At 35.0% G+C, this 15,039-nt stretch overlaps 1 protein-coding gene across 1 annotated transcript in view; it reads left to right on the top strand.

The window, feature by feature from the left end:
* FAM171B (family with sequence similarity 171 member B) overlaps positions 1 to 15,039 on the top strand; it is a 58,060-nt gene that overhangs the window by 18,575 nt on the left and 24,446 nt on the right. The window contains exon 2 of the mRNA XM_068544815.1: positions 11,012 to 11,245. Coding sequence (XP_068400916.1) covers positions 11,012 to 11,245 — 234 coding nt within the window. The remainder of the gene's footprint in view (positions 1 to 11,011; positions 11,246 to 15,039) is intronic.

Genomic DNA, 15,039 nt, shown 5'->3' with positions numbered 1-15,039 from the left:
TCCTTTTAAATAGCATTTTATTAAGAAACCTAAGTCTGTGTGAAATAGATTTTGTAACAACTTTATATTTTTAAATTCTTTAATTATTTTCCCAAATGGGTTTTTTTCCCTTATAGCAGTCTCTTGTTTTCACCCATAATACTTGTTTCCATTTTTATTGTCAACTTCAATTTTGGCTCCTTGATGATCTGCTACAGAGATTTTTCCAATTAATTATTTAGAATTGGGTAATAATTGGTAGAACTTAATCTTCATTTAATTGCTTTTCTAAGGAAAAGCCACAATGGTTGCCCTAATCTTGTTTTTTAAAGTTCTTTCTCAACATCACAAGAGTGAACATATCTGTTGAAGAAGTTATTGAAGGAAGAACTGGTAAAGAATCAAAGAATCTGTACTTTGCTTAAAGTACGTAACTTATGAATGTTCTCTGCACAGAAATGGTTGCTTACACATTATCTCCTTGCCCCTCCCTCCACTGCAAGGCTTATCTACCTCATATCACACATTTGCATCCTCCCTTGCAGTTATTAAGTGGTCCTGAGCCAGTAGTCTCACTTCATGATTTCAGAGTAAGGAATTCATTCATTAATTCAATCATCCATTCAAAAATAAGGATTGATATTTGAGGATACAGCAATAAAGAAAATGAAAAATCTCAATACCTCACAGAGCTAACATTCTAGTAGGGGAAACAGAAAATGGACATAATGAGTAAATTAAGCAGTATGTAAAGATGGTAGTATGGAAAAAATAGATTAAGGTGTAAGAAAAGTGATAGCAGCAGGTTTGGTTGCTCAATCCTTGCATGTCTCCAGGGGAGCCTGGAACCATGATTGTTCCTTGGCCAGCTCCTGAGACAAGGCCCTTGGAATGTTCTTTATGTTACTAATGAATGATGATGTTTTATATGCCCAGAGCAAAGGGGCGTACTATTCCAGCTTGTCAAGGCTTCTCAGGATTATTTAGCGAGTTTATGATACACACCTGGTATCTATGCTGGGGTCCTGTGTTTCAGCTACCATGGCTGGTTACGTAACAGGAACGTGTCTATGTGACCAGCACCCCCAAGGCAGGCTTGGACCCTAAGATTCTGTGCAGGGAAGGCCAATCCAGACACTTCGCATGTGTCCCTGCAGCTCACAGTTAGAGAAGAATTGTGTCTTGTGTAAATTGAGCAGAAGGACTTGGAAGCCCATGCCTGACCTCTCTGGGCTTGGCTGATGCGTTTATTTTTCACGTTGTTTTTTACTCTTTATCCTTTTGCTGTTACAAATCTTAGTTGTGAGTATGACCTGCCAGTAAGTGGTACCTTTTGCCTTCTGCCGAATCACTGAACGTGAAAGTGGTCTTGGGACCCCTGAGACATAGAGCAAGAAGGACTGGGAAGGTAGGACTCATGAGAATTAAATTCACTAAATTCCCATCTTTCCTCTAAAGAGGAATATCTGCTTCTCACGTTTTCTTAGCTCAATCATTTCTGTTTTTGGTGGAGACTTCACATATTCTGTTTAACCTCATTGTTCTTTCCTCAGTCTTTAAATATTTTTTGCTGATTTTTCTTAGGAAAAGAAATCTCACTTTTTTTCTCTCAGTCTTTTCATCTGTGATGCCACTGGGCTGTCAGTTCTTCTGTCACTCCATACTTAGCGCCTTCGTATAGAGTGTACGTAATTAATGCATGCTGGGTGAAATTTGTGAGTGAATGAATAATTGTGATTCTGAGGCAGGATGAAAAATTGAGAAGACAAGATAAAAGTTAGGATGAGAAATGCCTGTGGAGTGACCTTGGACAATATGTTTTAGGATTTTGATTTGTTTATTTATCACACTGATTTATTTCTACGGAAGGAAGGGGCCCTTTGGGTAGGCAAGAAGGAACTGAGTCCAAGTACTAATGGTTCACTTTCTCATTTGTTCCCTATTCAGTCATCTGCAATGTGCTTGTTCTTAAGTTATAAGGACTCTTTTTTATGTCATTCATTTCATTAGTTTTGGTGAATCACACTCATTTAAGATTCTGGTCCTAATGGAGAAAATGTGCATTTTACTTGGTCTATAACATTTGTCACCTTTGGCGATCATGTCCTTATTCTGTCTCTGTAATTTCTTCTTAGATTTGACATTTTCTCTGTAATGAATATTAGTGCAATAAATTTGTTTTTGCTTCAAACAGGCACAGATTTTTTTTTCTCTTAAACTCCACAGCCAGTAAGAATTTTGGATCCAATCTGATGCTTAAGCAATTAAAAGGAGGCTTTTCTAATTTATTGAACTTTTTCTTTAATTCAGCTCCCTTTTGTTCCTTTAAAAGAAGGAGGCTGTGTGTCCATATTTGAAATGCTGTAGAGATTAAACTGTTGAAACCATTTCCACCCTGCTTTACAGAATGTGGAATAATATGTTCCTTTCTTTCACAAGCCCCTTTGTTGTCCTCACTCTTTCCTAAACTTTCGGCCCTCCTTCCAATTAAATAGGGAAATTGTGCTGGTACCCGGAAGAAAGAATTTTAAAACTACTTCGTTCGTATTGTTTTGTAATAGTGAAAGTAAGGTTAATCTTTGATGTAATACAATTGCATTATATTTATTTAGCAAGTTTTGCTACCTATGTGTTATCTAGTCAAAATTTCCAAGTTAAATTTTCTTAGAAGGAAGGAAAAGTCGTATTAATTTCCAAAAGGAAAAGGAATCTTAATATTTGTTTTTGTGATTATTGTAATAATGTAAAATATTTCTCATTGGCAACTGTGGGATTAAGCTCAAAATTTCACCAAATACTGGGGCTGGAAAGCTGGCTGTAATTTCAAGTGGCTTCTGTAGAAATCCTACAATTATCATTCTTTCCCCGGTTCGTGGTCACTTCTGATCACCTCTTCCTCTCTTCCTTCATTTCTTCTCTTTTTCCTGCTCTTCTCATCTTCCCTCCCTTCCTCCCCACCCCTGTTGCATTCATCTAGAATCTACATGCTAAACTCTGGCAAAACACAAGGCTGAGTTTGAAACAGTATTGGCTGTCAAGGAGATTGTTCTCACAGAGAAGACAAATGCACAGAAAGTAAAACATACACCATAATATACTATGTGCTATCAGACGAGTCAGTACAGAAGAAAAGAGCCCATCTAACTGGGATAAGGCCACATTTATTTGAAGAGGGTCGTTTGACCTAAACTTTGAAGGATAGATTAGGATTTTTGATGGGTAGAGATTAAAATTAAGATTTTTTTCAGATAGAAGAAAGGAATGATGTAGCAGGAGAGTGGGTTGGTCTTGGTTAGTGACTAGTGACCCATTCATGTGATGATATAGAGCAGAGTTCTGCAAACTTTTTCTGTAAAGTGCCAGAGAGCAAATAATTTCTTCGTAGACCATATGGCCTGTGCTGTTGAAGCAAAAGCAGCCATAGGTAATCCATAAATGAGTATCTTGGCAGTGTTCCAATAAAACTTTATTTACAAAAACAGGCTGCAGGTCAGAGTTGGCCTGCAGGCTGTAGTTTGCTAATACCCATAAAAGAGTGGTTAGTGGGAAATAAGGCTGGAATGGAAGGTGGTGGCCAGATGTCAGCTTTTGAATGCTAGGCTAAAGACCTGGGAATTAATTGAAACTCTCTTTAGTGAAACCATGATGATGTCTCTACTAAAGGCTTTAAATACCTTGACATTTAAATGTGGAACCAGATGTTTTCTATTTACATCCTAAGATATCTGTATAGCTAGCTCTATACCAAGATTTCTCTGACTGAATATTTTGTATGAAAATGGTGGGTGGAGAACAAACTCTAGGCCTCTGAACGCCCCCAGTAAAGTTTGATTTGAGTCATAACATCTTTTGGGTTCTCACCATAAAGTCTCCACTGGAATGGACCAGAAAGTCAGATCATGGAAAACAGGAGAGAATGAATGGGCAGGCCCTTTGGAGATCTGAGCTCAAAATGTCAACAGTTTCCCTGTTCAAAAAATGATAATGTGAACTGATTCCAAAATAGATATGAGATCCACATTTTTTAAAAACCATTTTATTGAGGCATGATTGACATGTAAAGGCTGTAGATATTTAATGTATGTAAATTAATGAGTTTGGGGATAACTATACACCTGTGAAAACATCACTACCATCAAAACCACAGACATATCCATCACCTCCCAAAGTTTCTTTCCGCTCCTATTATTATTATTATTTTGTGGTAAGAACACTTAAAGTAAGATCAATCCTCTCAGGAAATGTTAAATATATAGTACAGTATTGTTAGCAATAGGCACTGTGCTGTATACTAAATCTCTAGTATTATTTATCTTGCATAACTGAAACTTCACACCCTTTGACTATCACCTCCCCATTTCCCCCTCCTCTCAGCCCCTGGCAATTACCATTCTAATCTCTGCTTCTATGAGTCTGACTATTTAGTTTCCACATATAAGTGAGATCATACATTATCTTCTTCCTGTGTCTGGCTTATTCCACTTAGCATAATGTCCTCCAGCTCCATCCATGTTGTTGCAAGTGGCAGGATTTCCTTTTTTTTAAAAGGCTGAATAATATCTCATCGCATGTATATACCAGTTTTCTTTATCCGTTCATCTGCTGATGGACGTTTAGGTTGTTTCCATATCTTGGCTATTGGGAATAATGCTGCAGTGAACATGGGAGTGCAGGCATCTCTCTTTGAGACTGACACTTATAGGAATAGTTACACATGTTGATTCTGAATTTCTACATAATTTCGTAGAAGATTGTATTAGGTACTACAGAAAGTTGTTCTTTGTTTCAATATTGACTTTTTAAAACTTCCGCTATAGTAATATCAGATAATTCTGCAGTACTTTTTTTTCATGTTTCCTTAGAATCTTCCTCAAGGCAAGAATGTATCCTATTAATGTTTGCAGCCCCATTACCTAGCTAGTGCAGATCTGGCCAAAGTCAGGCAGTCAATAAATATTTGTTGACTGAATCAACGTAGGTAAACATTTCTAATTGTTCCCAACCAATTATTTAATTTCACTATATTTTTGTGTTCTTTATTTTTTTATAGCTCTCATTTAGAATAAATAAACCTCAAAGTTTTAAAATTTTCATTGTTAAAATATTTTATTAAATTTTATCTGTGATCTGTTTATAGAAACTTTATCTACCTAGTATATATATATATTATTTTTTTTTTAAAGAATGGGGTTTTCTTTGTTTGTTTATTTTTTATTTATGGCTGTGTTGGGTCTTCGTTTCTGTGCGAGGGCTTTCTCTAGTTGCGGCAAGTGGGGGCCAGTCTTCACCGCGGTGCGCCGGCCTCTCACTATCGCGACCTCTCATTGAGGAGCACAGGCCCCAGATGCGCAGGCTCAGTAATTGTGGCTCACGGGCTTAGTTGCTCTGCGGCATGTGGGATCTTCCCAGACCAGGGCTTGAACCCGTGTCCCCTGCACTGGCAGGCAGACTCTCAACCACTGCGCCACCAGGGAAGCCCCTACCTAGTATATTTTTAGCACTATATTCCTAGAGAGGAAAAAAGTTGTATATTAAATTATTGTAGATGCTTGAAACATAATTGAAAAGAAGTAGGCTAGTTTTTGTACTGGAGAAATCTGAAAAAGTTTCTCCATGGGTATAGTTGTAACCTACATAATAGTAACAACATAATAAGATGATGTCAGAGTCTCTTGAAAAGAAGTGGGGTTGTAATTTCTCAGCCCACCCCACTCCAGATGTCATCAAATAAATAGCTATTCTGGACTTTGATTTACCTATCTATATCCTGTAGCAAAACCATAATACAGTGTTGATTCTAATATGCTTTTTCAAGAACATTTCTTTATACCTATTTAGTAGTCTTTTGAATTTTAGTGATTCTCATTACTTAATGCTTCTAATCATGTGCTAAATAGTTAAATCTTTGCCAGCCACCTCAGACCTTGCTCATGGGTGTGTATTTTATTTTTCCTTGTTTCTCTCAACATTTAGATTATATGTTTTCTTAGGGTGCAGTTGAAATCATTTGATATTGAACCATTTTTAAACCAATGGTGACATACTGAAAAGAAAATTATGTGGGCAAGACATAATGATTATAATTATATGACAGAGAAAATAATACGGACGTGGAAAGCTGAAAAAATACAATGGAGAAGAGTAGGTAGATTATGGAGACAAAAGCACCTCTGGTTGAAAACCATATATTTAATCACACAATCTGCCCAGTCTAAATGCCAGAGTATTTTTGTTGGAGAAGAGAGCTAGTGAGGGGGATTATTATGGATATATATTACTTCTGGCTGCCAGTGCTGTTTGCCTGGTCAAACTTGACATCACAGAAGTCAGAGGCATCCTGTTTAAGTCAATGGCAGGTAATTCTTTATAACTTTTTATTTGAAGGAAAAAGAGTTGTTTGTGCCTCTTTAATTGCCATAACCAGGCTTTCAGCCAAGATTTTGTTTTTTTTAATGCTATTTTTGCTGCTGCTTATGTCGGGGCCAGAAAAACCAGGCTGAGAGAGGGGATGAGCAGCTCAGAGAATCAGCAAATGAGCACTTCCTTCTCTGCATTGGTTGGGAGGAAATAAGTGAGCTAGTGAATATGGTGGAAACCAAATTCCTAAGGCTTTTCAATGAGAAAGAATGTGGAGTAAAACACATGGAACTTGGAGTAAAATGAACCTGTTAATCCTGCCTGTAATTTATTAGCTGCTCAACTTTAGCCTCGATTTCCTTGCCTTAAACGGAGGAGGTCTTGCAGATTTGTATTAGGATGAAATTGGACAACATGTGTAAAGTTTCTGGCACTGGGCCTGAGGGAGCAGGGTGTGTGTGCAGGTGTGTGTATTATACAAATAACTAGTTTTTCCCATTTGAGCTAGAGAGGACAGTGCTGGTCAGGCCCACAGTATGTCTTAAGTCTGTTAGGCAATCTAAGGTACAGATATAGGGGATCTCCACAGACAGGCTGTGAGTTTGATAGCCAAGATTTGACCTTTGCAAATTGTTTTTTCTGAATTTGATACTCATTTTCTCATCAAATTTATTACATTAACATTATTAGCACATGTGGAAAAAAATCATCCATTCTGGATTAGAAAACATTTTATGAATCAAACCCAGCTTCAGAATGCCAGGAGGTTTTAGGGTGTCTTATTTTGGCAACTGTACTTTTACAAAGATGAAACATATGGAATATGCAGAGTTTTTTTTTAAATGAATTTAGCTTAAGATCTTACTACACATTGGACTTTGTCTATAAATCCAAAGGCTCTGAGAACTTCTGAAATCTTTGGAGCAAACAAATTAATAAAAATTCCCTGTTGGGTCCCATTCCTGAAAATGCTGTTGAAGGAACCATTGTAGGTACATTTGATTTGAATAAGACCCATTACCAAATTTTAATAGGGAATGTTAATTCTCTTATCTTCTAGTTATGTGCAGTCTCCCTCTTATGTGGTTTCTCATATTTTTGGTACATTAGCCTTCCCTCCTTTGCCTTCTCTTATAAAAGATAGGGTAGCCTATTAAATAAAATATCATATATTTACAGTTGTATCCCATGTCATTTAAGGTACTTGCTTTGGAAGCAAGCAACAAAACCCAACTCTGGCTACAAGATTCGGGGGAGGGATTTTGATACAGCTCACAGATCAGCAGGAGGGACAGTACAACCCAGCTTCTGGAAGGAGAGGGACATGAAAACACTGGAAATCACAGAGGGTAGGAGTTCATAGAATCTCTCAGATGATTCAGCTCCAGCAACTGTTAGCCTCTGTGTATCTTTATTCACATTTTGAGGGCCTGACAGACTGTCTGGCCTGCGTTAGTTAGATGCTTTATGCCAGTGGCTCAACAAATTTTGTGTAGGGGATTAGGGGCAGGTGACTGGGGGAATTATTTTGAATTGAGCAGCAGCTACTTGTCCTCTACACATAACTAGTTTTTTGTACTAGGTGGATCTATTCAAGGACATTGGTTTAGAAGCCCATCATGCCCTATTTACATATGGCAACCTTTTACTTTTTTGCCTAAGAGTTGTATTTCCCATTTGAATTTGAAGCCATGGTTTGGCATCAGCATGTATGTATGATTACTTTTTTTCTTTTTAGTTGATGTTGTATAAGAATTTAAGTTCTCAGTGATGATTGCAATCATACATTCCTTGAATTAACTTGAGTAATGTGACCTCAGGACTCACCATAACATGATGTAAAGATGGCTTTGGAGTCATTCATGGCGGGGGGGGGGACACTTGAAGGCTGACACAGCTTCTTTTTATTTTTTTCTTTTAACATCTTTATTGGAGTATAATTGCTTTACAATATTGTGTTAGTTTCTGCTGTATTGACACAGCTTCTTAATGACTGTGAGATTTGAGGCAGTTTGCATAGATGCCTGAATGTCTGAAATCTCACTTCTTCATCAGTAAAATGGACTTGATATATTTTACAAAGGTATATTGAGATTTTTGTGATAATATACACACAAGGCTTGGCAACAGGAACATGTATTTATCCCTAGCCCTTTTTCATATTTTGCTTTTAAATTGTTAGCAACATGATTTATTTTAGTGTGAAAACATAGTAATGAGATGAATTTATGATATGATGGGGAGGTAGTTAAATAATTTGAGGAAAGCTTGGAGTTACGGCCCAAGGCTTAGTTGACCTTTTAGTACCAGATGCTCCTGAATTTTTCTGTTAAAAGTAATGATAGTAATGACTGCTCACAAATAATTTAACCTCCCACAAAGGCTTTTTATTATTAAAAATGCCGAGAAAGTAGAGGTGTGGATGAACATCAGTTATCTATATTTTGCCTTGTAATCTATTCTCCATATTTACATTTGAATATAAACAAAGTCGTTTTGGAAATTAACCATTTTTCAGATATACTAGTGGAACCTCATTTTAAGGTATGACTCTACAGGAGTCATTTTTTCCCCCAGTTCTTCCCATTTCCATGCTCTAAAGTGGGACTAGAGTAGCTTTTAAGGGTATAATCAGGCAATTGTAGTGCAGTAAGGGCACAAGCTTTGAGGAGAGACTGTGGCAAGTTTGTGTCTGGTTTCCTCCATGGCCGACTTACAAACCGTGCTAACCTGCAGTTACCAATATATGAAATGAAGACAATCGTATCTATCTAATGGGGGTGTTTTGAAGAGAAAATGGAATGATGCACTTAAAAATTAACACGATGCCTGGTTCATTAACTGCCAACACATTTTAGTTCTTATTAGATTTAATTATTATCATGTGTGAGGAAATATATGGAAAAATATGTTTGTGTCTGAATATATAAAGAATTGTGTTTGGATAACATTTAACCTCATTTTTAGATTCTTAAAAGGATCAAGACTGTTTTATAACTTGCTGAATGGTACCTTTCCTAGGACTGGGCAGTTACAGTGGTTCTATTTGTATTTAAAATGTCTTTGTTATGGTCAAAAGCAATTTAAAGTCTAGCTTATCTTAACAAAAAATAGATAAGGTGTGACAACAGTTTTGTAGCAATATTGCAACTCAATCATTGTTGACTAGGATTTTTTACCTGACGTGATGTTCTTGCTAAAAATTCTTTTAAAAAAATGGGTTTGTTTACACAGATGCATAACAGCATAATTAATCCTTATGAGATGTTTCTTATTGATGTACTCATGTTCATGAAGTGGTCTCCAGTTGTGCAATAATAATTTTTGTTATAAATAACGATACTAACATTAGATTTGACAACCAAACACCGTACTGAGCACATTATTTGCATTATTTTATTTTATTAGCTCAAAATAGTTGCTATCTCCTGATTTTACAGATGAGCAAATGGACCGAGAGGTGAGTAACTCACCCAGAGTCACATGTCTAGGGAATGGCAGAGATGGACCTTGACTGGCTGCAGAGCCCATTTATGGTAGAAGATAAGGCATCTTAGGAAAGGTGTTACGATACAGGCTTTGCAAAGGCATTTCCATGATCGTAAAAGTTCTTTTGTAGCCAGACATTATCATTGGTAAATGCATGAACACATTGTCAAGATCTGTAAGGCTGGAGGTTTAAGTAGAAAGAGCTTTAATTCTTATTTTCTTGACTTTATTATTTTCACATGTTGTGTCTATATATTTAATGGATAATTTTTTTTATATTTTAGAAAAAGTTTTTTTTTTTTTTTTTAACTTAAGTATAGTTGATCTACAATATTAGTTTCAGGTATACAGCATAGTGATTCAGTATTTTTGCAGATTATGTTCCATTATAGGTTATTACAAAGTAACGGCTATAATTCCTTATGCTATACAATATCGTCTTGTTGCTTATCTATTTTATAGATAGTAGTTTGTATCTGTTAATCCTATACCCCTAATTTGTCCCTCCCCCTTCCCTCTCCCTTTTGGTTACCTTAAGTTTATTTTCTATGTCTGTGAATGTGTTTGTTTTGCATATACATTCGTGTTATTTTTTAGATTCCACATATAAGTGACATCATAGTATTTGCCTTTCTGACTTATTTCACTAAGCATAATATTCTCTAGGTCCATCTGAGATTTTGTTTTGATATTTTGTAATTTGGAACTAAAACACATCCCCTGCTTTCCAGACAACAGAACAAAATAAAGGAGCTAGCCATGCACTAATGGGTTTGGTGAGATGGCATTTTATTCTAAGACCTTTGACTGTATTTTAAATTAGTATTAAATCTATATAACTTGATAATATTAGAAATTAGTAACGTAAAGTAAAAATTATTTTCCTGAAGCCAGAAACTCTTTCCATTATTCAGTGTTCTCCCTTCTTCTTCTTCTAATTGGCAGAGAAAATGGAGTGATAATACTGCGCCGTATTAATAATAAATTCAAATTTATTCAGTTTTAGGAAGAATAATGAATTTGTTGGAATGTTTGACACCTCTTTCTATCCATGCATGTGTATGTATTTCCTAAATTTTTCAACAGTTTTGTACTGTTGGTTCAGGTGTCTTAAATGATATTTTAAAGTGTAGTGACATATGCCTTCTAGGATATAACGTGCCGCGATTTTCTTTTTCTCTTCCAGTGTCTGTATTTATGCTGAAAGTCCAGGTGAATGACATCATCAGTCGTCAGTACCTGAGTCAAGCAGTTGTAGAAGTGTTTGTAAACTACACGAAGACAAATTCCACAGTAACTAGAAACAATGGAGCGGTGTTGATAAGAGTACCCTACAAGTTAGGACTCAGCCTAACCATTATTGCTTACAAAGATGGCTATGTGTTGACACCTCTGCCTTGGAAGAGTGGAAGAATGCCAAGTAAGCAGTTAAACAATGTTTTGCCTTCACTAAATGTAAATGATTTTTTTCTCTTGTTCTGGTAAACCGAAAATTAGACTATGTGAAGCTAATATAAGGAGGTTAGAAAGGCGTGCCAGTTTGAAGAAAACATGAAGGTCTTTTTCCTTCTACAGAAGCTTGAAGGAATCCCGAGCAACAGCTCTGCTCTGGTACAAAGCTTGTCTGCAGGTGGGGGAGAGGGGTGTGGCATGCCCAAGGAAGTAGTTAGAAGCAGGATGGGCCAAAGTAAAGTAAGGGGCCAGATAATTAAAGGACATTCTCAAAAGATAAGATGAACAGTTTAGATTTACGTGGCAAATAATAAAGCAGTTCTCGTAGATCCTTGAGCACATGAAAGTAAGTTGTTTAGAAACTGAATTTACAGTGTATAAAGAACAGGGCAACAGCAGGGCTAAAATGGATTCAGGGAGCCTGGCTATGAAGCTGTGGTTGTGCTGGTGGACAGTAGCCTGATGTAAGAAAGGAAATGGAAAGGAGAGGTGAGAGTACAAGAGGCATACTGGAGAAAGAATTATTAATTATTGTGGCAATCATTTCACAATATAAACATATATCAAATCATCACATTGTACACCTTAAACTTACCTGATGTTAGATGTCAATTATATCTCAATAAAGCTGGAAAAAAATTGGTAGGAGTTATTATAACTAATTGAATACTGGGAAAATTGGCCATACAAGGTACCAGAATACAAGTCTGATTGACTGGAAGGATGATACATTAGGTAATCAATCTTTCTAAAAATTTTATTTTTTATTGTGGTGGTTCCTGTTGTTAGGTTTTAGATATTTTATTTAGTTTCATATTGGAAACATTTGAATTCTTGAACTATTTAAATTTAGAATGAGAAAGAAAATGAAAAATGAATTAGATAATTTAATAAGACTCATGTGAATAAAATTGTAATAAAATGACTGGAAAATCCAGATAGGGATGTATTTGAGGTGAATTCATGGTATCAAATGCTTTAATTTTTTTTAAAGACAGAAATTAAGTACAACTATTCATTCAACAAAAGTGAGAAAAATAATGAAAGAAGAAACCAACTAAAATGGGAAAAAGGAATTAAAAAGATTGAAGTAGATTGGCATATATTAGAAAAATATAAAGAAATAATTGACAAAATGTCAGTTCTTTGGAGTAAATTATATACACATCTAGCTAATTTAAACAAAAATGAGGGAAATAAAAGATAAAAATACATAAAAGCTTTAAAAATCATAAAAATTATCAAAAAATTTGGCAATAATCTTAAAAATCCAATAAAACAAACAATTTTGTGATAATATAAATGGTATATTGATTTTAGATGAGGTAGATTAATAACCATGGGTAAAATGTTCTGGGTAAAAATAATTTCAAAGGCTATAAGGAAAAGTGCCCCAGATCATTTTACCAAATCAGTACAACCTTGATTCTGAGACCTAACAAAGGTAATACAAAATTAAATGCCCTCATGTGTGCATACTCTCTCTCATATACACACACCTCCCTATTGACCAGTCATACTTATAACTCTAAATGCAAAATTCCTAAACAATACAGAAAAGAATTTCACCATTATTTAAATATAGCATACTGTCAAGACCAAGTAGGATTTTTCTTCTTTGCAGGACTATAAGGATGTCAAACTTCATTAATTTTATGTATCATATTAGTAGAACAAATTAGAACTAATATGTGATAATATCAGCAATTGCCTGAAATGTTGCCTGAAATGCATTTTATAAGTTCACCATTCATGCCTAACCAAGAACACACTCTTTAAAAACTAGGACCACAAAGATATCCTTAGGTATCTCAAAATCATACTTAACTGTAAAATATTAGAGGTGAGCCTACTAAAATAAGAAACTAAACACAGATGTCTATATTATTTTACATTGTAGTAGAAGTTATTATCAGAGCAAAAAGATATTAACAGATAAAAAAAGGGGATAGCTATTAGGAAGGAAGAATCAAAACCATTTTTTCTGGTTATGATCATATCCCTGGAAAACTATAAATTAGTATTGCTACAAATCAATACATGTTCTTATATACCAGAAGTAATAACCAGTTAGGAAAAATAATGAAAAGAAATCCCTCTCAGAACAACAAGAACAAACAAAATATGCAGGGAAACCTACAAAAAAAAAGTGAAGTAACTGTGGGGAGGGAAAATAAAACTACCAAATGTTACTGATAGACCTAAAAAAAAAACAAACACCAAATCAACTAAAACACCAGAAACTGGAAAAATATTTTTTCTTAGCTTGAATATTGTAAAGATTTGAATTCTTCCCAGATTAATTTATAGATTTAGTGCATTAACAAAACACTTGGCAAAATAACCCTTAAAGAACAGATGTGTCAAAATACCTGAAGTCTTGTTTTAAAAGATGATTTACTAGAGGCAATTTGCCATTCCAGATAACTAAAATATATTGCTACAGAATTAAGTGATATTGTACTATGATTTGTAATGTGGTACAAATCAGATACTAGTAGGCATAAAAAATATAGTCTATGATAGGAATCATAAATCATTGAGAAAAAAGCTGAATATTCAATAAGTAATATTGGGATACTTTGGTTAACTATTTGGAGTAAATTAATTTGAATCCATATTCCAAAATATATTGCTCAAAAAGTTAAAATATGGAAAATTAAATTACATTAAATTTAATAAACTATCTTATTTTTTTAGGATGGTCTTTGTAAACTGAAAAACAATGAAAGATGTCATAAAAGGTAGATTTCCCCATAATTTTAAAAAGTAGTAAAAAATATATGAAATAATAAGGAATGATATCCTTAATGTGTTAAGAATTCATACACATCAGTAAAAAAAACCAAGGCCCTGCCTAAATAAGGTAAGTGGATAAAATCATGACTTAGTTTTCAAAACAGGAAATACAAATGATTAGTAAATATGATAAAATATTTTACCTTCCTAATAATCTAAGTACGCCCCCAAAATACACATTTCTTAGATTTTTTCACTTTAGAAACATTTTTAAAAAGTGAACATACTCAGTATTGACAAGCTGGGCAAGATGGCCATCCTCAAACACTGCTGGTGGGAGAAGTCAGCAGTGTTATCTGGATAACAACTTTGAAATGTGTGTGTCAGTGTCTTTGAAATCTTCATCATCATTGGCTGCTGGGAATCTATCCTAAAAACAAACATACAAATAAAGTGGACAGATATCTGTGCACAAAGATGTTGAGTCAAATATTATTTTGTAATAGTGAAAATGGAAGCAATCTAAATATACAGTATTGTACAGTGTAGTGGTTAAGTGAATCTTGATACTTTAAGAAATATGTGACCTTGAAAATGTTATGAAAGTTTCTATTGAGGGACAGAAATGCTTACAATATTATTTTCAGTGAAAAAGGGTGAAAATATTCTGTATACAATATCATACTCCCTCTTTTTAAAAAAACAATCACAGGGAAAATCCAGGAAGAGCTATACTGAAATACTAATAGTGGTTGTCTCTGTGGTGGTATTGTGATGACCATCATTTTCTTCTTTCCTTTTCTGTATTTCTCAACTTTTCCAGAGTGGATATATATATCCCGTTTATAATCAGAAACATTTTTTAAAGTCAGAGGAAATCTGAATCCAAGTTTAAGTGACTTTCTGAAAGATTCTCCTCAGGTTTAATAGAAAAAGCTGTCAGGGTAGCCCTTTTTAACCTACCTGGGACTAAGAAAGTATCCAAATATGGGATACAGTCATCTCGGGGTCCAAGCTACTACC

This window comes from Eschrichtius robustus, chromosome 5 (genome assembly GCF_028021215.1).
Source record: "Eschrichtius robustus isolate mEscRob2 chromosome 5, mEscRob2.pri, whole genome shotgun sequence".
Classification (NCBI taxonomy): domain Eukaryota; kingdom Metazoa; phylum Chordata; class Mammalia; order Artiodactyla; family Eschrichtiidae; genus Eschrichtius; species Eschrichtius robustus.
The sequence above is the reverse complement of the archived record's forward strand: the minus strand, read 5'-3'. Positions and strand labels throughout refer to the sequence as shown.